This window comes from Macaca mulatta, chromosome 3, assembly GCF_049350105.2.
Source record: "Macaca mulatta isolate MMU2019108-1 chromosome 3, T2T-MMU8v2.0, whole genome shotgun sequence".
Taxonomy (NCBI): Eukaryota; Metazoa; Chordata; class Mammalia; order Primates; family Cercopithecidae; genus Macaca; species Macaca mulatta.
Window position 1 is genome coordinate 13823832 of NC_133408.1, and position 22020 is coordinate 13845851.

Sequence of the window (22020 nt, forward strand, 5' to 3'; positions counted from 1 at the left end):
CAATAAACCTCTGCTAACTTTATTACCAAGAATTAATGCCCCTGAGGACTATTTTTAAAATATTAGTTTTCCAACTTTTTTATTTCATTGTTTATAAATCAAATTCACACAAATACAGTCAAAGTTCTGTAGTCACTCCTTACTGAGGATGATGCTGGCTGGTTTCTGAGTATGAAGACGATGCTATGGCAGTACCGCACAGTCTGATGAGTTGTTTTTCCATAAGAAATGGATTTATGCTGCTTCATCCACAATGTCTATCCATTCATACTCATGTCAAAGAGCATTCATATGCAAGACAATTGGTGGGATTAGGGATTATAGCAAAGCTAATTCAGCCCTCTTATGGAGATAAAATCTGTGATCTTTGCCTAAATGTTTTATGCTCAAGAACAAAGAACCACAAACTCCATTTATATTTATTAAAATGAAAAAGGCATAGATAAAAATTACTATTCATTTCAAAGGTTGACCATTTAAAAGAACTATCTCCTTTTACTCTAGAAGCCTTTATTTCAAACTCTAACAAGGAATCAAAAGGGTTAATGCTCCCATAAAATGTTACCAAAAGTATTTCACAACATTGGTATATATAACACTAACTGTATAAATAATAAATTCATTACTTTTACCTTCTATATATACAATATAGTATATTTAGATGGTAGCTAAATAACCACAACTAAACATTTTAAATTGTGACTATTTCCTCTACATGTTTTAACATTATTGCCAGGTAAAAGTGCAGATATGAAAGCAAAAGGCAATCCTGTCTCTTTGCCCCAGTATTTTGGGATTCTTCTCTTTAGAATTAATCTGTATGTTCTTTTCAGTCTAATCTTGTAAGTAGCTTAAAGAGGTTTTATATCAAATAGTTACATATATTGTCCCAAAAGAGACATCATCTGCTTTATTCATTTAGCCCTTTGAAAAGAATTGTAAAATAATTTTACCTTCTAGGATTCTTCTTTGGTAAGAAAAAAAATTTTTTTAACAAAAAATAATAATGTCACCATTATTTGAGTACCTTTCTCTATCAACTTTTCCCACCAGATTTAAGAATAATTCTCCTCAACCTTTAAAATCTGACTACTTTTGATGACAAACAAGGCTAAGGCACCACAGTGTTGAGATTGAAAATGGCTAAGTACTAAATTTCAAATACACATACATACACACACACACACACTCTCTCTCTCTCAAAAAAGTGTAAGCATCAGGAGTTACTAAGCACTTTCCCCATGATTGAACTGAAGAAATTCAAAACAGTTATGCTCACTTATCTTCTCAGGAAGATCCCTTGGAATTCTGCAATATTTGTTAAATCTTCACTTCACTGGAAAATATATGTCATACAAACTCTCTCCTTACCTATTTTTTTTCCTCTTTTTTAAATGCTTAATCTGCAGGAAATTACTAAAAGCATACATATTAGGATTTCTAAGTAAGTCTGTTCAACCCTCTTATCATGGTTTATATTCAGCTACAAGAAGATTATGTCAGCTGCAAATGTCAGTTAACCTTTCTCTCTTGAGATATGCAGGTAGCCTGATGGTCTCACTAAAATATCCAAACCAACTCTCTCTCTCTCTTAACTGGTGATGGCATAACTTGCTTCACTTGTTGAATCCCATGGGAATACAGATTATCACCAGTAACTGTAAGTTGCACTGGCTAGTTATCATGTCCAGCTTCACTCTATAGAACTTGTTCTCAAAATGCTGCAGGTCAAACAAAAAAAAGTGAAAATGTCACCTGTGAATAGCGTGGGGAAAAAAGTACTGCTATCAAAAAGTTTCTGATTTGGGTTCTGTTCACGGTCTGATTTTATAAACAGGTTTTATTTGTTGAATTGGAGGTGTTTACTGGAAGATGATGATACGGCCAAGCCAAGGAAGGGAACCTGCCGTGAAGAGTACAGGTGTCTCTGACCTACATATGCAAGAACTGCAAGAAAAATGTCCAGATGGGCATCAGATACCTAGTCCAGTCCTTGGCAAAAGTCTGGGCTTTGGAAACCAAGGGCAAGAGGTGATGACAACTAATCTGTAGTATTTAAAACTCCCACCCCCCTATTAAAACTCCACCCTCCCAGATCCCCCAAGCGTGATTTTGCACAACAAGTTAAATAAAAGTAAACTGTTTATTAAAAGATACAGCAAAGGTACAGATACAGAGATACATACAAAGATACAGATATATATATATATTTACATATATATACAGTCTTGCTGTTTTCATGTGCACTATATTTAGCAGCACATTATTTAATCAGGCGGCATTTTAATGGGGTTGTTTTGACACTTGGCATTATTAAGATACAACTATAGCCCCGTGGAAATTTCAACGTGTGAATTCCACTTCTCCGACTTTTAATAGTAGCAAAGGGGGGAAGGAGAAGGGAATGGAGTACCAAGGCTGAGCATTAGGTTAAACACAAGAATTTAAAAGGGCCAAGGTAGCAAAGGGAAGGAAAAATAATTAAAACTAAAGGCTATCTGACAAACACCCCAGAGAAACAGTTAGAAACCATCATTAAGGGCAATGGGCTATGTACCCAAGATGCTCACATCAGCCTACAATGACCTTTTCCAATCCAGTTCTTGTGTTGAACCTGAGGATCTGCCCCTCTCCGCTCAATCCCTCCACCCGATAAATTTGCTACCACCAAAATCTAGAGCTATAGAGCCTTGAAGCAAATCGGGAAGCTAAATAGTTGTACCTTGGACTACCTTCCCACAAGTGCAGGGAGGGCCCAATGTTGGGTAGGGATGTGATAACACTGTTCTCTGCAATTCGATGCTTTTCACTTTGTGGCTTGGTTCCACAAAGTGAATTGCATCGAGTTACTGTCAAATGAGAAGCTGCGGGTTGTTTCATCTGTCGTCTAACCCGGCCCTGCCGTTTAACCCGGCCCTAAGAAGAGTGAAACAGAATCCAAATCAGATATAAAATAACAATGAAATGGCAGATTCAGGTATAAAAAAGGAAAAATACATAATATTCCTCCTACTTACCTCTGAGGGCAAATTGCTGCTGAAAACATTATCATCATCTTTGTTTTCTTCACCATTTTTCTCTACAGGAACCCATTCTCCATAAACACTATCCGCTTCTTTTTTCCGATGTTGAGATCCAGATGATACAGGGAATTCTTTTGTTAATGTTACCTGGCTTTTTGGTGGAGTTGGTTTTGCTGCAGCAATCTAAAAAATAAAGTGTTTCTTAATTAAAGCTCAATATCTGCATTAAATGGTTTCTGAGATTTTCAACATCTGAAGGAAATGATACTGTACATTATTTCTCACAGTATTTAAAACAAAAATTAATAAACTAAATTCGATTTGGGTTTTATTTAAATAGTTCCACAAGTTACACTGTTTACCAATCCATAAGCACTAATACTCACATTCAGATTGAAAAAAATAGGTTTGGGTTCACTGAGTTTAAAGGGATGATGATAAAAAGGAGGTTCTTCTTCCTCTTCATCCGAAACATGAGGTTTATTCACTATTACATCATCATCTTCTTTACTCTGTGCGATCTGTTTACATTTCTTTAAAAGTAAAAACAAACAAAAGATAAATCTTACGCTTTATGTACAACATGTAATTTCTTAGAATCAAAACCACATAAAAGCAACTTTCCAAAGTTAAAACAAGATTCATGATAGGTTATAGATAAACATAACTTGGCATATTAACTAATATTTAAACACACTCTGGCTGGTCAGTCAACAACATTTATTGAGCACCTACTATGTGCAGAGAGCGCACTGTACTGGGCACTGTCTGGGGAATACAAAAAAAAAAAAAAAAAAAAGAAGAAGAAGTAGAAGACATGGTCCCTGCTCTCAAGGAGCTTACAATCTAGTACAAGAGAAGGAATACATATACATGAAATAATTGAACACTTTTACAGAGCAACACAATTAACAAGTGCAAACTGATATAATACAAACTGAGTACATAAGTGCTAAAAGAACAAAGGCTTGAGAGAGAATAGAGTCAGGCAGAGTTAGAGAATCAAGGAATATTCCTTGAAGAGTTCTAAGCCAGATTTTCATAGTGAAGAACAAAGACTGGTAAGGAAAGGAAAAGTCATCCTACTCAGGTGGTGGTAAAAAGGTGAGAAGAAACTTGGGACAAGAAGGCTGAAGATGGGGCCAAAAACAGCAAAATATTAACTGTCCATAGCATTTTGGATAAGGAGCTTGGATTAGGTAAATAAGCAATAGAAGCGTTTACAAGGTCCTCAACTTTTTTTTAAAAAAGTTGTAATTCATATTGTAATAAATCTAAGTGAGGAAACAGATTCAGAAGCTTTACATTTTCCCAAATGTATGGCAAAACAAAAGATCTGAAACATTTGCAACAGGATTAGATAGCAACATGTCTCTCCATAAATGTTTTGTGGGTTGAGGAGAACTTAGGAAAATAAGGCATGATGGAGAGGGTGCAATTGATGAGGTCTGATACATAAAGCAAAGTCAATTCCTTCCTGAGATGCAAAGGAACAGACTCCATTACCTGGCTTTATAAAAAGGTCAAGAGTAAATTTGGGTAGACCTGTCTCTATACAAGCAGTAGATTTAATGACATCTATTATCAATTGAAAATATTACAATAGGATAAAAAGCTCATTTCGCCAAAAACACAAGAGTATATTAAGCTTGTAATCAAGGGGAACAGAATATATTGACAGTGGCAGGCTGGCATAAGGCTAGCCAATAACAAGTTCCAATATATGAAACAGTGTGGTATTTCTGGATCCTAGCAGCAATATTTTAGCATCTCCCCCCTCCCACCCACACCAAAAAAATAGTAGTAAAACAAAGCCCCAAAAAAGCCTCAATTGAAAAGATCAAACTTTTAAAAACAAAAATAAGTGTGTTTAAAATATATATGTTACTGCCAAAACCCGAACCGCAGGAAGAACTGATAATGGCCGGCCATTATCGCCAATGGCTGGTACCAAACAGCCAAAACCCGAAATGTTGATGCGAAAGAAGTTCCTTTCAGGCAATGGCCAGCTATTCTTATTAATTTCCAAGCTCCGGTGGCAAAAGATCATTTCTGAAGATTGTCTGTGTCTTTGCGTATATGCAGTATACTCGTGGCGATCAGTGAACGCGTCGTGAATGGAAACGAAACTGTAGGCGAGCTTCTGCGTGTTGCTCACTCAACACCTCCTCCATTCAAACGAACCGTCCCACTCCTCAGTCAGTTTGGCTTCTAAAACTGGAAAGCAAAAGTAATGGGAAGTAACTTTTAGCTAGCGGAGCTTAGCCATCCCGGATAATGGCCTGCTAAACAGAGCTTCTGCCGCTGCCACATCTGTATTTCGGGTTTTGGCCACTCGGTGCCAGCCATTATCAGTTCTGCCCACAATTCGGGTTTTGGCACGCTCCAGAGTCAACATCACTGGAATAATCCATTTAAGAATGAAAACAAATTCTGTCTAGCTTACCTCAGTTAGTTCTTCTATAGTAGCTCCTCCTGACTTTTTAGCAACTTTCTCTTCTATAGTAGGTGGAGGTGCAGGCTTTAGGTTTGGCGGTAAAGGGACACCAGCCTTAGCACACATGGCAGCTGCATTAGCTTTGGCTATTTCAAGTAATTGAGCCTTATCTGTAAGAAGAAAAATACAAGCTGCAGTTTTCCTAAAAGGCTGTACATTTTGTATCACCAAAAGTCTAACATACTAACAAAACTAAAGGCATCCTAGATCCATTGAAGAACTTGGGTATCTAATAAAAAAGAAAAAAAAAAAGGAAAAAACTGTAGGCATCAATATTCTGCTCTATTATACCTGTGATCAAACCACTGGCTCAAAGTTTTTAAGCAGTGGCCTCATTCAAAGAATTGAGTCCACATATTGAGTTTCCCATTTGAATATTACAATACGTTACTACACAACTATAATGATCACCCTACTACACATACTCTAAGATATAAACCTGCCAAAGCCAATTTTATTTCACAAAATTATCACGACCCTACTCTCTTTCTAATCTGACACCTTAAATCACTCTTTGAGCCCCAGTTAAAGTGCCTCTTTTTTTTTTTTTTTTTTTTTTTGAGACAGTCTCACTCTGTTGCCCAGGCTGCAGTACAGTGGCGCCACCTTGGCTCACTGCAACCTCCACCTCCCGGGTTCAAGCGATTTTCCTGCCTCAGCCTCCCGAGTAGCTGGCACTACAGGCGTGTACCACCATACCCGGCTAATTTTTTGTATTTTTAGTAGAGACGGGGTTTCTCCATGTTGGCCAGGCTGGTCTCGAACTCCTGACCTCAGATGATCCACCCGCCTCAGCCTCCCAAAGTGCTGGGATTACAGGCATGAGCCACCGCGCCCAGCGTAAGTGCCACCTCATCCAACAAGTTGTCATTAAGTCAGAATTAACATTCCTTTTCCCATTGCATTCCTAAAGTACCTCACCTCTATCAGTATTATAGCAATTACATTCTGTTCTTTCTTAGTGTTACTATTTGGTAAGAGAGACATATATGCATTTTACCCATATCTCCTCCACCAACTTGTAATCACTTGAGGAATTACATCCTGTTCCTCTGCTGTGAATAAAAAAGAACTCAGAAAACTTCTGTTGAACTGAATGCAGATTCTCCCTTTTTACTCTTAACCTCTTTTTCTTTAGTCAATCCTGGCCTAGAAATGTCCAGTATACTGGGATAAGGATAAATCATCCATACATATTGTAGGTAATCATGCATATCAATCAAGTTTTAATCACCTCTGTACACTACTTAAAATCAGGGGAAATTAGAGCAGTTATTTTTAAAGTAAAGCAGAACGGGTTATTAAAAAATCACTCTGATCTAAAATATTTAACTTTATTTAGCTAGTATCACCTACCCAGTTAAATAACCCCCACATGCAAAATTCCCTACTCACTTCCATTACCAACTATACCAATCGGAATTACCTTCACTAACATTTAACAGTCCTATACTGCCATTTTAAGATATGTTAACTTATTTAAAAAGGAACATTGTAATTTTAGGCTTATTTGCAAGGATGTATGTTAGAACACATAAAATAACAATCTGAGCATATACTTAGCTTGTTTTTAATTTAGCTAGAGTTCTACATCTGCTTCTGCTTTCCATTTTTAGCTATGGCAAGATAACTGAAACAAAATAAAACATTCAAGTATGGAAACACCTTGATTCTACTATACTCCGACACAGGACTTTTTAACTCTAATTTCAATACACTGATCCCAGTACTTCCTAAATACAGTACCATTTAATCATAAAAACTTAAAGACAGAAACATTGATCCTAAACCAGTAAGTAAATATTTCACTTGACTCAAGATCAGAAAAAATTAAGGTTTAAAACATTTTCTACCACCATCCCATTAAATTTTAAAATGACTCACCCAAATCTGTCAGACGTTTGGGTGATCTGCCTCGTTCAGAAGACCTGGATCTTTTACGACGGATGGGAGATCTGCTAAACCTTCTTCTCAAGGGTGTTCTTGATCGCCTTAATCTGACTGGTGAGATACTGAAGCTTCGTCGTCTTACCACAGACCTCGATCTTCTCCGGCGGCTTGGGGTGCGGCTCCGACGACTGGGGGTGCGGCTCCGGCGGCTGGGGGTACGGCTTCGACGGCTGGGGGTGCGGCTCCGGCGGCTGGGGGTACGGCTGCGGCGGCTTGGGGTGCGGCTCCGGCGGCTTGGGGAAATGCTAAAGCTCCTTCTCCTACCCACAGATCTAGACCTTCGTCGACGACTTGGAGTATGACTCCGACTCCGGCGACTTGGGGTTCGACTTCGAGCTCTAACTGTCTTTCGGTTATCCCTGGAGCTTGATCTTTTTCTTTTCCTTTCCCTAGACTTGGATCTGTGCTTTGGAGACCTTTTGCGCTTCTCTTTTGATACAGATCGTCTTCCTCTAGACTTTGATCTTGATCTGCTGCTCCTCCTCCTGCGTCTTGAACGTGACCGTGAACGTGTTTGAGAGCGATGAGACTTGGACTTAGATGATCTCTTCCTTGCCCGAGAACGAGATTCACTGGTACGCTTGCGTGATTTGTGTTCAGAAGACTTGGAACGCTTACTTCGAGATCTTAATGAAGAGTCTCTTTTCTTCTCTTTCTCACCCTTATCACGGTTCTTATTTTTCTTGCTTTTTTCATGAGTGTCCTTAACTTTTACAAAAATTTCATAATCATCTTTTTCCTCTGAAGACGACTCTGAAGCTCTTTCTGGCATACTACTTACAACCGGGCTGGCAGCAGATTTGTCACGTCCAACATCACTTGCAAGTAAAGGTCCTTCAATGCCAGCTCTAAGGCTTGTAAGACGTTCCATGTCCTTAGGAAGTAATGGTCTCACTAAATCTGCTTCATTAATATCCTCAATATTGGCAGAAAATCCTGAATCAGACAGTGTCTCTTTAGGAGGGGGAGGTACTTCTTTTTCTCCTCCACTACTTTCTTTAGGGCTGAGCAGAGCTGCTAACGTCTGGTCACTCTCTTTTACAGGTAATGGTTCTTCTGTATCCTTACTAACAAGGTTATTATTAGATGGTAAATCAAGATGAATATCTTTAGCAGGCAAAGGCCCTTCAATGTCAGCTTCACTACCACCACTAGGACTGGTAGAAATTACCATGTCATGTTCAGTATCTTGAGTAGTTAAAGATACATCAATATCATATTTATTAACTGAACTGAGAGTAGATGTTGTGATAAATTCAATACCCTTACTAGTTCCTGTTGCATCAGGTTCCAGAGCAAGAGAACCAGTAGAAGATAGAGTTTCTCCTGCATCAGCTTCACTAACACCAGGGTAGTTATCCAATACTGTGCACTGTTTAGTCTCACTGGTGGGCAAAATTTTCTCTTCACCAATTTCCCCAACAGGACTAGTACTAGCAGCACACACTGTATTATGTTCCATTTCTTTAGCAATTAAATGATTATTTATATTAAGGTCTATATTTATACCATGTTCACTTTCATAAGAGTCACTTTTCAGGTGTACCTCAGCACGTGGCTCTTCACCTGAATGCAAAGGAATCTCCGGCATGCCAATCTCTGGAGCAAGATTTTGATCACCAGAGGGTAGATTAATTCCTTTCATAACATGTGATGACATGATACTAGATTCCAGTATCATTGGTGTGGACTCTATAGCCACCTCAGTTGGTATTACTTGAGTCTGCTCTGAGACAGTGACAGCAGGCTCTGAAACTGTCACAGTAGACTCCTGGACAGAAACAGATGGTTCTGAAACAATCATAGAAGGTTGAAGGACTGACACCGCTGGTTCCAAGACAGGCACAGAAGGCTCCAGCACAGAAACAACTGGCACAGGAATGGTAATATAGTCTGGCTCAGCCACAACAGGAGGCTCCGGGACAGTCACAACCGAAGGCTCCAGGACAGTCACAGTCGAAGACTCCAGGACGGTCACAGTTGAAGACTCCAGGACGGTCACAGCCGAAGACTCCAGGACAGCCATAGCCGAAGACTCTGGGACAGCCATGTCTGGAGGCTCCAGAATGCTCTCTGCCAGCACTGGAGTAGTTACTGCTGGCTCCAACAAGGATGTAGATACCTCTGAGGCAACATATCCTGAGGCTCTCATGGATTCAAATGTTTCTGCTGTCTCTGACAAAACAGGAGGCTCTGATGCTACCACAGTTGGTTCAGCTGACACTGTGGGAGTTTCAGACACCATACAAGTCACTGGTCTCTCTGGAACAACTTCATGTTCTTCTGCTACTACCACAGACTCTACAGGTGTTGATGTAATTGAAGATTCTGGCTCTGGCGGTGGTTCTGGAACAGTCACAGTAGCCTCTGATACTAAAACTGAGGGATCTGATGCTGACATTGAATAATCAGTAGGCACTGCTGAAGGCTCTGAAATCTCACTTTGACTCACAGGAGGCTCAGGCTGCGATACAGACTCTTCAGAAGGTAATGATGGCACCTCTGCAGGCCACGTATTTTCAGCTGTTAATGCTGACTGCTCAGTGGGCAATGCTGGACCCTCTGGTGGTTCCTCAGGAGGCAACGGTGGTGTCATTGGTGGCTCCTCAGGTGGCAACGGTGGCATTGTGGGGGGCTCTTCAGGAGGCAAAGGTGGCACCATATATGCCTCTGTATATGTGTCAGTGTAAGAATCGGTGTAAGAATCAGCAGCCATAGACATCATTGAACGATCAGCAGTATAAGATGACATCATAGATCGGTCAGCTGCAGAGTACGATGACATCATAGACCGGTCAGCAGCAGAGTATGACGACATCATAGACCGGTCGGCACCCATGGACATCATAGATCGATCAGCCATTGGGGACATCATGGAGCGTTCATAAGCTGACATCATAGAGCGTTCATAAGCTGACATCATAGAGCGCTCAGCCATAGGGGACATCATAGAGCGCTCATAGGCTGACATCATAGAGCGCTCGTAGGCTGACATCATAGAGCGCTCAGCCATAGGGGACATCATAGACCGCTCATAAGACATCATAGAGCGTTCGTAAGATGACATCATGGAACGTTCTGCAGCATAGGACATCATCATAGAACGTCTAGATGCTAACATCAGGGGTCTAGGTGCTAACCTATATGGCCTGGGTGCTATTCTATAGGACCTGGGTGCTATCCTATAGGGTCTAGGTGACATCCTATAGGGATCAGGAGTTAGTCTGTAGGGATCATGGCCTAATCTATAAGGGTCCTGTCCTAACCTGTAAGCATCATGACCTAATCTATAGGGGTCATGGCCCAACCTATAGGGATCCTGAGCTAACCTGTAAGGATCCTGAGCTAACCTATAGGGATCAGGAGATTTTGAACCCAACATAGCAGAATCTTGGGTACTAGATGCTAACATCTGGGCATCCATGGTACCAGACGCTAACATCTGAGCATCCATGGTGCCAGAAGCTAACATTTGAGAGTCCATAGTGCCAGATGCTAACATCTGGGAATCCATTGAGCTAGTTGCTAACATCTGGGAGTCCATGGTGCTGGTTGCTAACATCTGAGAATCCATGGTGCTGGTTGCTAACATCTGGGAGTCCATGGAGCTGGTTGCTAACATCTGGGAGTCCATGGAGCTGGTTGCTAACATCTGGGAGTCCATGGAGCTGGTTGCTAACATCTGGGAGTCCATGGAACTGGTTGCTAACATCTGGGAGTCCATAGTGCTAGTTGCTAACATCTGGGAGTCCATGGAGCTAGTTGCTAACATTTGGGAGTCCATGGTACTAGTTGCTAACATCTGGGAGTCCATGGTGCTAGACGCTAACATCTGGGAGTCCATGGTGTTGGATGCTAGCATCTGGGAGTCCATGGTGTTGGACGCTAGCATTTGGGAGTCCATGGTGTTGGATGCTAATATATGGGTCTCCATGGTGTTAGAAGCTAATATATGGGATTCTGGGGCCATCAAGGGATCCACTCCTACTGTTACAGAAGTCTCCCCCACTAATGTAGTAGGCAGCTCCTGTGCTACCGTATTATAGGATTCCAGCGCTGTCGTCGAGGGCACCTCCAGGGACTGCGACACGGTCATCGTTGACAGCTCCGATGTTGTCACCACAGACTGAACAGAGATCTCCAGCGCCACAGTTGCCACAGGCTGCCCAGGCAACTCTGGCGCCCCAGGCTGCCCTGGCAACTCCAGCACCCCTGTTGCCAGAGGCTGCCCCAAAAGCTCCAGTGCTCCAGCTGCCCCAGACTGCCCCGAGAACTCCAGTGCCCCAGCTGCCATGAGCGGCCCAGGCAACTCTAGTGCCCCAGTTGCCACAGGCTGCCCCGACAACTCCAGTGCCCTAGTTGCCGAAGGCAGCCCTGGCAACTCTGGCACCCCAGTCACCGAAGGCTGCCCCGGCAACTCCAGCGCTGTTGTTGCCACTGGCTGTCCTGGCAACTCCAGCACCATCGTTGCCTCAGGCTGCCCCAGCAACCCTGTTGCCGTTGTCACCTCAGGATGCCCAGGATGTTCCACCGTTGTCATCCCCACAGGCTGCTCCAACTCTGTCGTCGTCACAGGTTGTTCGGTCAACTCCATTGCTACTGTTACCGCAGGCTGCTCTGGCAACTCTACTGCTGCTGTCACCAAAGGCAGCCCTGGCAACTCCTGTGCCATCACAGGTGGCTCTGGTACCTCCTGTGGTGGCTCCAACCCCATGGATGGTGCTGGAAGCCCTGGCAATTCCTGCGACAACTGTGGCACTGGTGTCACAGAGGGCCCTGGCAACTCAGGCACTGCTGTCGCAGGGGGCCCTGGCAACTCAGGCACTGGGGTAGAAAGGGGCCCTGGCAACTCTGGCACCGGGGTAGCAGAGGGCCCAGGTAACTCCGGCACTGGAGTCACAGGGGGCCCCTGCAACTCCGGCATGGAGGTCGCAGGTGGCCCCGGCAACTCCATCGCTGAGGCCACCGACGACTCCTGCAGCTCCAACGCTGTGGTCTTAGGCAGCTCCGGCAACTCCTGCGGTCTTGTCATGGATGAATCTGCAATCTCCGATGGTACGTCTACAGGCTGCTCTGGCAATCTTAGCGCTTCAATTGCAGATGACTCTGGAAAATCCATTGTTGTTGATGTGCTTGGCTCAGGGTACACCTCAGTAGGTGTCTCTGATGATACCACAAGGGTTTCTGAAGGCTCTAACACTTTTGCTACTGGGGGCTCTACCAACATGATCTTGGATGGCTCTGGAGATGTGCTCTCCACAGATTTCAGCACAGACTTCATCTGATACTCCACTGACATTGTTACGACTGGCTCAGATGACTTCAACACCACTGTTGTAGTAGGCACTGGTGCTGCTGCAAAGGAATCCAGAATCTTTGTCATGGATGGTTCTGGCGTTACTGCCACAGACTGCTCTGACTGCTCTGAGATTACTGATGTAGATGCAACTGACAGTTCTGCAGTTTTTGTAGCTGGCTTCAGAGTTTCTAAGATGTGTGGCTCTGGTACCTCCACTGATACTACAGGAGGTTCTAGCACAACTGCAGGGGATTCATTGGTCTCAGACAGGCCAAATGCTCTTGTAGGAAGCTCCAGCGCCATAGCTGAAGGTTCAGAATCAAACTTTAAAAAGGAATCAGATTCTAAATCTATGTTCCCATCATGATGAGATTTCGTCTTTGCCTCAGATTCTTCTGGCTGTCTTTTGTATTTTTTTTCCTTCTCTTTCTTCTTTTTCTTCTTTTTGTTTTTATGCTTTTTATGCTTCTTTGACTTTTTAGTGGGAATTTCATCAGTAGGATCTGTTTGTACAGATACACATCTACTTTTTCTGGAGGCCTCTTTCAAGTCTGAAAGTAATAGAAATTAATTTTGTCAGACATTCCCCAAACTAGAGTTAGATTAAATTATATAAGCCCATATTTACATTCCATGTTAAAATACCATAATACAGGCCAGGTGCAGTGGCTCACACCTGTAATGTCAGCACTTTGAGAGGCTGAGGCAGGTGAATCACGAGGTCAGGAGTTCAAAACCAGCCTGGCCAGCATGGTGAAACCCTGTCTCTACTGAAAATACAAAAATTAGCCAGGCATGATGACATGCACCTGTAGTCCCAGCTATTTGGGAGGCTGAGGCGGGAGAATCACTTGAACCCAGCAGGTGGAGGTTGCAGTGAGCTGAGATTGCACCACTGTACTCCAGCCTGGGCAACAGAGCAAGACTCTGTCCAAAAAAAAAAAAACTCATAGTATAACACCTCACGTTAAATTAAAAGTTACCCAATAAACTATTTTTCATAAAACATCCTGGAGACTGCTACTTTTCTGATACTTCTTTCCACAACTAATGCCTGGTTTAAAAATAAATTATTAGTTTAACACCAAAACTTACTTTGAATTACATTAAGATATGTTTCACGAAATTCTATAAAATAATTATTTCCTCCAGCTCTCAAATTATAGCAAAATTACTTTTAAACTACTTTCGTCAAGGAATATATTTCATGTTATTAGTTCCTACCCTTCCTATTAAAAATACCCACATAATATAATTTTTGCGATTAGTAACCCTTGTTTACACAGGAAGCAATATGGCACTGGCTCTGAAACAGACTGCCACTTTTGAATCCTCAATCATCACTACTAGGTTAATGGTCTTGGCCAAATTACTGACACACATGTTGTGTCTTCTAGAGTTAGAGGATAAAGTGAGTTAGAACATGCAAAGTACATCAAACAATGCCTGGCACAGAATAAGCTTTCAGCAAAGGTTAGTGATTGCTTCTACAGAGTATAAAAATATCTGAACAACAAATATAAAATATTCAGAGAACTCAAATTTTACCTTATTATGCCTATGTTGTCACATTCTAATAAAAATAACATTTTCCCCCAATACTATTCTAAAACCACTAATAAATAACTTTTTAAATGTTTCTATTTTAGAAAATACTGATTTTAGAGAGGAAATTCTTAGTCCTTAATTTATAACTTAAGAAGGTCTGAATTTACATACCCTAAACAGATGGGAGTATTCAACTTTAACAACCAAATGAGATTTATTTACTCTAATGCCAATATCAAATTAGATAAATCTTAGGGATCCCAAAAAAAGGCTCATCAGAAATCTGAGCCATTAAGACTACAGAAAAAAATCAACAAATCAACACTTGACATAGGCTGAAGCAAAACTAATCATTTTCTATTGTTTCATAATACAAAATGTTAGCTAAGTTATACTTCAATCAAGGTTGTTAGAGTCATGAATCTAAGGATAGCTAAAGTCTGTGAGAGTCATGAACTTTATTTACTTTAGCACAGCTAAAGTTCCCCCCAAAAAAGAGAAGGACAAACCATATTACAAACTTGATTCCAGAACTAAATCAAGGTAATGACTGTTATTTTTGTGGCTAAATCCTTCATTTCTAAACAATGATTAATCAATTCCAAAAACGCTAAATATTCAAGCAATGACTCCTCTTCATCCACTGCAGTTTAAGTGTGATGGATGTTTTTACGCAACTGTTTAATAAAAATGCATGCTCAAATTCCTGATACTAAGAAATTGAATCAAATAAACTGAAACTAAGTCAAAGATAAAAATTGTATTCTACCAGCAGAGCAAATAAGTACATCAATGTTTGTGTTTCAGTGGAAGTATGGAGAATTTAAACAAGCAAATCTTCATTAAATCAATTTTTAAAAAGCTTAAATTTACTGAATTTTTTTTTTTGAGACAGAGTTTCAAAAAATAAAAATCTCAGCTCACTGCAACCTTCGCCTCCTGGGTTCATGCGATTCTCCTGCCTCAGCTTCCAGTAGCTGGGATTACAGACACCCACCACCACACCCGGCTAATTTTTGTATTTTTAGTGGAGATGGGGTTTCTCCATGTTGGCCAGGTTGGTCTCGAACTCCTGACCTCAGGTGATCCACCCACCTCAGCCTCCCAAAGTGCTGGGATTACAGGAATGAGCCATTGCACCCAGCCTGAAGTTTTTAATTTAATAAATATCGTAAATACTGAGGTCAAACACTAGTATTAACCTTCAAATTTCAAAAAAATCTTAAAAGAATATTTTTGAGACAGTTAATTATCTCCAACTTACCTGGCTTATATCGTAGTTCTGTATCTAAGACCCCAGAAAGTACTTCCTCTATCTTCTGCACTATTTCTTCATTTGGTAGACTCCTGGCAGAGGCAGCTGCATCACCCGCCTGGTTTCCTTCAATGGGTGTATTTGTTTCACCATTCAGCTGGCCTTCATTCCTTCCACTTGACATGAAAAGTTATCGAAATTCATTAATATTTTGTCATACCATTAATAAAAAGAGTAATCCGATTAATTACAATAATCATATGTTGTACTGATGGTCAGACATTTTACCTTTTTCCTATTTTAGATATTCACCACTAATAATGCATCCTTAACAGGATCTACTTATATTTAGGACATTTCACCTTATACAATTAAAGTTTTCAGAACTATGAAAATTAAGAAAAACTCTTTAAAACAGGTTTCTAAGTACACTCTTATTTAAACAAAATAAATTCAGAAATCTAACTTTAGGCTTTTGGGTTGCCCATATATTTCTCTCAGGGGAGAAAAATTAATAAGAGCCCAGTCATAAATCAAAAGGCCTAACATTATGGTAGAAACCATGGCTACATTAAAGCCACACCTGTGCATAAATCACAATCACCATCAATAGTATCAAGGAACACAAAAGCTAGCCACAGGCACACTGAATAAAAAGGGTAACCTGTAACCTCTGTCCAGGCTTACATTGTTATTGAAATGCCACTAAACTTAAAAAGGAAAATAATTTATGCAATTTTTACACAATTATCAAGAACCGTGGTTTAAAAAACTCACATAAAACAAGTGGCATTTATACCAACAGTAAAAGCATAGATGGCTTAACACATTTTCCATTCACAGGGCCAAAGAAATCTTTAAATAGGTAAGAACATGTCATTCGCCCAGTAATTTCTACTATTTTCGTGTGACTTTGCAAAATTTTGAAAAATCAAATAATTTCAGCAACAGTTTGATTTTAACTTCAATTTTAGCTAAATGAAAACACATAAAACAATTATGCTCCACTACCTGATAAAAGTCTGAATGATGAAAAACCAAAAAAAATTCAGGAGTTACCTAAATGTTATCAAGGAACATCTGGTTTTCTAATACAATGAATTGTATAATTATAATTATATTAATTAACATTTAATGACTACTAGCTAGTGTCATACTGTTCTACATTAACTCATTTAATCCTAACACAACTCTAAGATCACCACTATTATTCTTTTATAAATGAAGAAACTTAGCTGAAGGTCACACAGCTACTAAGAGGTGAAGCTGGTACTCAAACCAGAGGCCATATTCTTACACACCATCTATAACAGAAGTTCGATAACATGTTTTAACTATCTGTCAGCCTCAATACTCTAATTTACATAAAAGCAGATGAGAAAAAAAATAGCTCACTGAAATGGCAAATAATCAAAAACTTGTTTGCAGACTGATAATGCATTGTGTGTTGCTTGAAGAGAAACTGCATATTCCTCTAGTAATAAAGTGCTTCGTCTACTATTATTTTTAGATATTCTTTTCTGTAGCACTTTATTTTACAATTTTCCTAAGCACTTATACATAATTATGACAAATCTGAAAATCAGAAAAGTAATTATGGTTTTAAAAGTTAATCTACAAGGAAGTAATGATTTCATCTTAAAGCTACCAACTGTTAACTGCATTTACTGAAAAGCAATGAAAATTTCAAACCACCTAAATATGCAACAATATATTCCTACAACAGGATTCTATGCAGCCATGAATAAGTCCAAAAGACAGAATGGGAGGGACAAACTTGTTAACAACGTATTAGCTGGAAAAATGATCAATACAAGATGATCACATATCACACAATACATGGGGGGGGGAAATGACATAAGAATATCAATAATGTGAGTTTTTTCTTTTCTTTTTCATTTCTTCTAAATTCTCTATAATAAAACACTCATTTTCTAAAGGAAAGACTAGCTTTTAAAAGCTACAAAAACACAGCTTGTTAAACTAAGCAAACAACTACTTAAAGCATCCAGCAAGATTTGTCAGGAAAATTATATTCTCTAAGCTCGGGTCTCTTCTCATCCTAAAACACTACTAGCAATATCACAGATATTTAAAAAGCAATGTGAGTGGATCTATTTCCACTTAAAAAGCAAAACATTCTGCAAAAGTGATGATTCTAGCAATAATACATCATTGCCCTAATAATCCTGTATTACTTTGGGCACTTACAACTGGTTTTCGGCCCATTTTCAAATTCACGTACTGCTCTTGCACTCAACTTTTAAAATACAATTAAAAACATTCGAACTCGGAACATTTACGTTTCAAGATCTCTTTCCTACCTCTGTACTTTAAAGAACTGAGTATCTTACACAAAGCTAATACCGAAAGACAACCGCTGAACATGATACACTATTTTCCTGACTAAACAACCATTTCTTTAACAACCTCTTCGCCTTCAAATTTTGTGAAGCCAAGCGCAAATTATGTAAAGTCTACCAGCAACGACAAAAATAGCGTGTCAACTGGGGCAGGGGTAGCAAGAAAATAACAGACCTACACACAAAGTCCACTTTCACTTGCTGTAATTAATCACTACCATTTCAAAGTCCCCTTCCAACGTCATCTCGAGTATTTTAACAAAGTAGCAAATATTAGTTTGAGTTAGTTTTAATTGAAACATTTAACTATTAGAACGGCTGAGAGACACTACAGGACACTAGGCTCCGAATAATCTTATTAATAGATCCAGACCCCCAAGCGCTCTGAAGCTCGCAATAATAAAGAGGATTTAAGATTACTCAAGAAACGGCCGTTAGAGACCCTTTCCGGTCATAGGCACCGGCCGGCAAAATCCGCGGAGGCGGAGAGGGGGAGGGGACACGCGGCGGCGGAGGAGGAGCTGAGGAAGGAACTAGGCCTGTCCCTGGCGGACAACCGGGCCTACGAGTAGCTAAACGGCAGGGGGGAACCAAACAGGGGAGAAGGGTGAGCATCTTAACTCGGTTCTAAAACAGGGAGTCTGGGGTTACCTCGGAAAAGGCGAAGTTCCTCGAGGGGAAAGGAAGGGAGCGGCTGGGGGGGCGGTTGGGGGGGGCCCGGAAAATGGATCCCAGGCCCAGGCGGGGCCTGAGCCGAGGAACGACGGCGTCTCCGAAGAAAGATGCCAAAGAAGGCTTGGTGAGGCCCTAACGGTCCGCTGGGAGCAGAAGAATCTGGGAGGCGTTTACCTGGAAAGCTCCTGTTGAATTTCCCGGAATTTGCTGACCACGAAAGACCTAAAAATCTGCTCGATGTTGGTCGCCATGGCGTCCGCTCCGTTCTCTCAACTCCTCCTCGCTAGTCCTCCAGGCTCCCAGCATGCCTCGGGAGGAGGCGCAGCGGCCAATTCGGTCTCTCGCCTTTCTGATTGGCTCCAAAGGGAACGCCCGGTCCGGCCCGCTCCACCGAGGGACCAATCAGTGAGCACGGCCCTGCTCTCCTCCGCTGTTTCTGAGCGGCTGGGGTAGAGGTGCTGACGTTTGCGCCGCGCACGACTATGTCCGCCATGTTAGTGTCTGACGCAGGCGCCATTACAGGAGTCGTCTCTCTTGAGGCGACTGTGTCCGCCTAAGTTGTCAGTACCCAGCAGTGTTTGGAAGCCTTAGGAGGCTTGCTAAGCGCCTGAGATTAAAGGCCAGGAGGAAGAGGAGCAAGAAGGGCAACCCAGTGTTTAACATAGGGCTTCCAGGCGCTCGCAGGTGGCGCCAAGTTCAGTTTCGACAGGGATATGCATCCGGGAGAAAATCTTTCAGCCCCCGCCCCCGCTGGGATGCGAAGGAAGAACTCGCTGTAGCCCTGTGTCTCCCCCAGTGCGTCGTATAACCAGCCTTATTTTAGGCCGGATGTCCTAAGTGACCGGCATTCAAAGCCTGGTTTATTTTACTCTCATCAGGAGTCAGGCGTGTCACGAGATTTTTCCGCGGTAGCTGGTCAGCTCTGACTCGTGAGCGGTGCACAATTGGCTAAGAATGGGTTTAGCATTTTGGCGCTCCCCCTCGGAGCTCCTGGAAACACTGCGTGGCACCCCATACCACTGTCACATTATGAACGTGCTAGAGCTTGGGTGTCTTGGCTGGGGAGCAGTCAGGCCGCGCCCAGGGCGGGAGGGAATCACTAGATTCTCGCCGCGGAGACCTAGGGCCGCGCGGACCAATGGGGCAGGGAAGCCGCCGCGGGGCGGGGCGGTGAGGGGCGGTGCCGAGCTGGTCCCGCGCTGGTCCCGCGCCGGTCCCAGTGGGCCCACTTCCGGCGAGCGGGTGCGCGGGAGCCAGGTGGCAGCCTGGTGTTGGTGCGTAAAGCCCCCTCAGCTTTTACACAGAGCGCGCTTAGGCTTTGGTTTGGGGATTTAAGATCGGGAACTGAGTGAAACCGTAGAAACTGGTTTGTAGAAATTTTCGTGGTGTTTGTAAATGCGGTGGGTGGGGGTTGACCATGTGCTTTTCACTTGTTACTGTTAGGCGAAGTTTCTGTTTGCTCTTTTACTCTTCCTGTTTTCTAAGATGTCAAGGCCTTTTTGTGTCTTTATGCGTTTTTAGAACATAACCCTAAATTGGTGTACTTTGTCAGATTTTCTCTTTATGCACCCGTTGTCTCTAACAGATTACTTGGTTAATTTTGTAATTGGTTTCTGCTTTATTCTCCGTATCCTCCGATGTGGCTTTATTTGCCTGTCTTATTCTCCTTATGTTACCCATTCTGATGAATGAGGCCCAAGGTTAGTGAAGTCCCCCAGAGTCTCCCTGCTAGTGTGGGGCAGGGTCTCTACCCAGGCCAAGGCGCTGTGTGTGACTCTGGAGCCCAGGCGTCCTCACTACTGGGTCGTAACGCTGTTTTCACTAAACAGGAGAATTTTCCCACTCTACTAGTATATTCAAACTAAAGATGTAACATTTGCTCTAGATTTAAACATCTGTTTGTTTCTGGCCATACGTGATATAATCCCAGCACTTTGAGAGGCCAAGATGGATTGACCACTGGAGGTTAGGAGTTTGAGACCAGCCTGGCCAACATAGTGAAACCCCGTCGCTACTAAAAATACAAAAATTGGCCAGGCGTGGCGGCGCACTCCTGTAATCTCAGCTACTTGGGAGGCTATGAGGCAGGAGAATCGCTTGAACTCGGGAGGCTGAGGTTGCAGTGAGCCGAGATCACGCCACTGCCCGGCAGCCTGGTCGACAGAGCGAGACTCTGTCTAAAAAAAAAAACCAAAAAACTGTTTATTTCAGATACGCATGGCAAGTAAAATGTGTTTTCCCATTACACTAAAATAGCTTTTCCTTCCGAGACTGTAATTTAACAGGGTTTTTTTTCCTTTCTCAAATTTTTAATGATCATCGTTTCACTTGAGAGAATCTAAAGCAAAATTGTTTCTGTTAGGCTCTACCCCCTCTTACCTGTGTGACCTCCAGCAAGTTATTTACCTATCTGGGCCTCCTTGTCTTACCTGCAAATTGGTGATAGTCATAGTATATCCTTCATAGGATTCTTTCATGACAAGCATTTTACCCTGCCCAAGGTAAGTGCTCAAAAAATGTTAGTTGTATATATTGTCAGCTTACATTTTTCTTAATATATGTAATCCCAACATCATCAAAAGAAGTTTTCAATTTTCTTTTTCTGTTACCAGTTTGCCTTGTGGTAAGTAAATGTAACAAGTTAACATTTACTACTGCTGAGTGCTAGATTGTGCTTATTTATAAATACCATTTCAGTTAATCTCCTAGGTTACACTGCTGTTGTATCCATCCTTCTAAGTCTCAGGTGCCAGAACTAAAGCGAAATGAGTTGTAATTTGATTTTTGCCTTCTCTCTCAATTTTCTAGCATATTGCACTATTTGAATTAGGAATCAGCAAACTATGGCCCACATACCAAATCCTGCTGCTGCCTGCTTTTGTACAGCTCACCAGATATGAATGATTGAGAAAAAGAACAGGAAATGAGGTTTTTGTGACATGTGAAAATTTTATGAAATTCAAATTATAGTATCCGTACATAAAGTTGTATTGAAAGCGAGTCATGCTTATTTGTTACAAACCTTTGATGGTTTCCTACTACTTAAAGTACTGATAGGCAACAGTGACCTCTGACCCACTGCCTGTTTATGGGTCAATTAAGTTTTCCTGGACATTGGTACATTGATTCATTTATGTATTATATTTGGTTGCTTTCCTGCTAAGGTGGCTGAGTCGGGTAGTTTGACAGAACCATGTGGCCCTTTTTGTGTAAAGTTGCTTACCCGTTTTCAGTATATCCTTCAATTTATGATAATCTGATTATCGTTAAGATTTCAAGGTTTAAAAATTGATATTTTGTAATACATTTTGAGTCTAAAACATGAAGATTCATTTCATAAGTAAGGCATGATGATTATTAAATCTTTTTGAAGTGAAGCCCAGAGAAGGGAGATTATCACATAAGGAGCT

General features: G+C 41.5%; 3 protein-coding genes across 24 annotated transcripts in view; 2 read left to right on the plus strand and 1 right to left on the minus strand.

The window, feature by feature from the left end:
* DONSON (DNA replication fork stabilization factor DONSON) overlaps window positions 1-3240 on the plus strand; it is a 30035-nt gene extending 26795 nt beyond the window's left edge. The window contains exon 11 of the mRNA XM_015132987.3: window positions 1838-3240. The gene's annotated coding sequence lies outside the window, so the exon portion shown is untranslated. The remainder of the gene's footprint in view (window positions 1-1837) is intronic.
* Window positions 1-18916, minus strand: part of SON (SON DNA and RNA binding protein) — a 33672-nt gene extending 14756 nt beyond the window's left edge. For 6 of the 8 annotated variants that reach the window (XR_001443401.3, XR_003727893.2, XR_013414932.1 and 3 more), the window contains exons 1-6: window positions 18785-18916; window positions 15582-15748; window positions 7405-13320; window positions 5470-5630; window positions 3410-3556; window positions 3018-3206 (exon numbers count right to left, since the gene is read on the minus strand). Coding sequence is in view for 4 of the 8 variants with exons in the window: in XM_015132962.3 (XP_014988448.3) it covers window positions 3018-3206; window positions 3410-3556; window positions 5470-5630; window positions 7405-13320; window positions 15582-15748; window positions 18785-18861 (6657 nt within the window). In the remaining 4 variants the exon portion in view is untranslated. Of the gene's footprint in view, window positions 1-2124; window positions 2917-3017; window positions 3207-3409; window positions 3557-3726; window positions 5241-5469; window positions 5631-7404; window positions 13321-15581; window positions 15749-18784 lie in introns of those variants that run through there. The other 2 variants (XM_015132965.3, XM_015132966.3) reach the window with 2 other exon arrangements.
* Window positions 18423-22020, plus strand: part of GART (phosphoribosylglycinamide formyltransferase, phosphoribosylglycinamide synthetase, phosphoribosylaminoimidazole synthetase) — a 38530-nt gene continuing 34932 nt past the window's right edge. For 2 of the 15 annotated variants that reach the window (XM_015132979.3, XM_077995796.1), the window contains exons 1-2: window positions 19123-19405; window positions 20973-21111. The gene's annotated coding sequence lies outside the window, so the exon portion shown is untranslated. Of the gene's footprint in view, window positions 18543-19122; window positions 19977-20972; window positions 21112-22020 lie in introns of those variants that run through there. The other 13 variants (XM_077995792.1, XM_077995795.1, XM_015132975.3 and 10 more) reach the window with 11 other exon arrangements.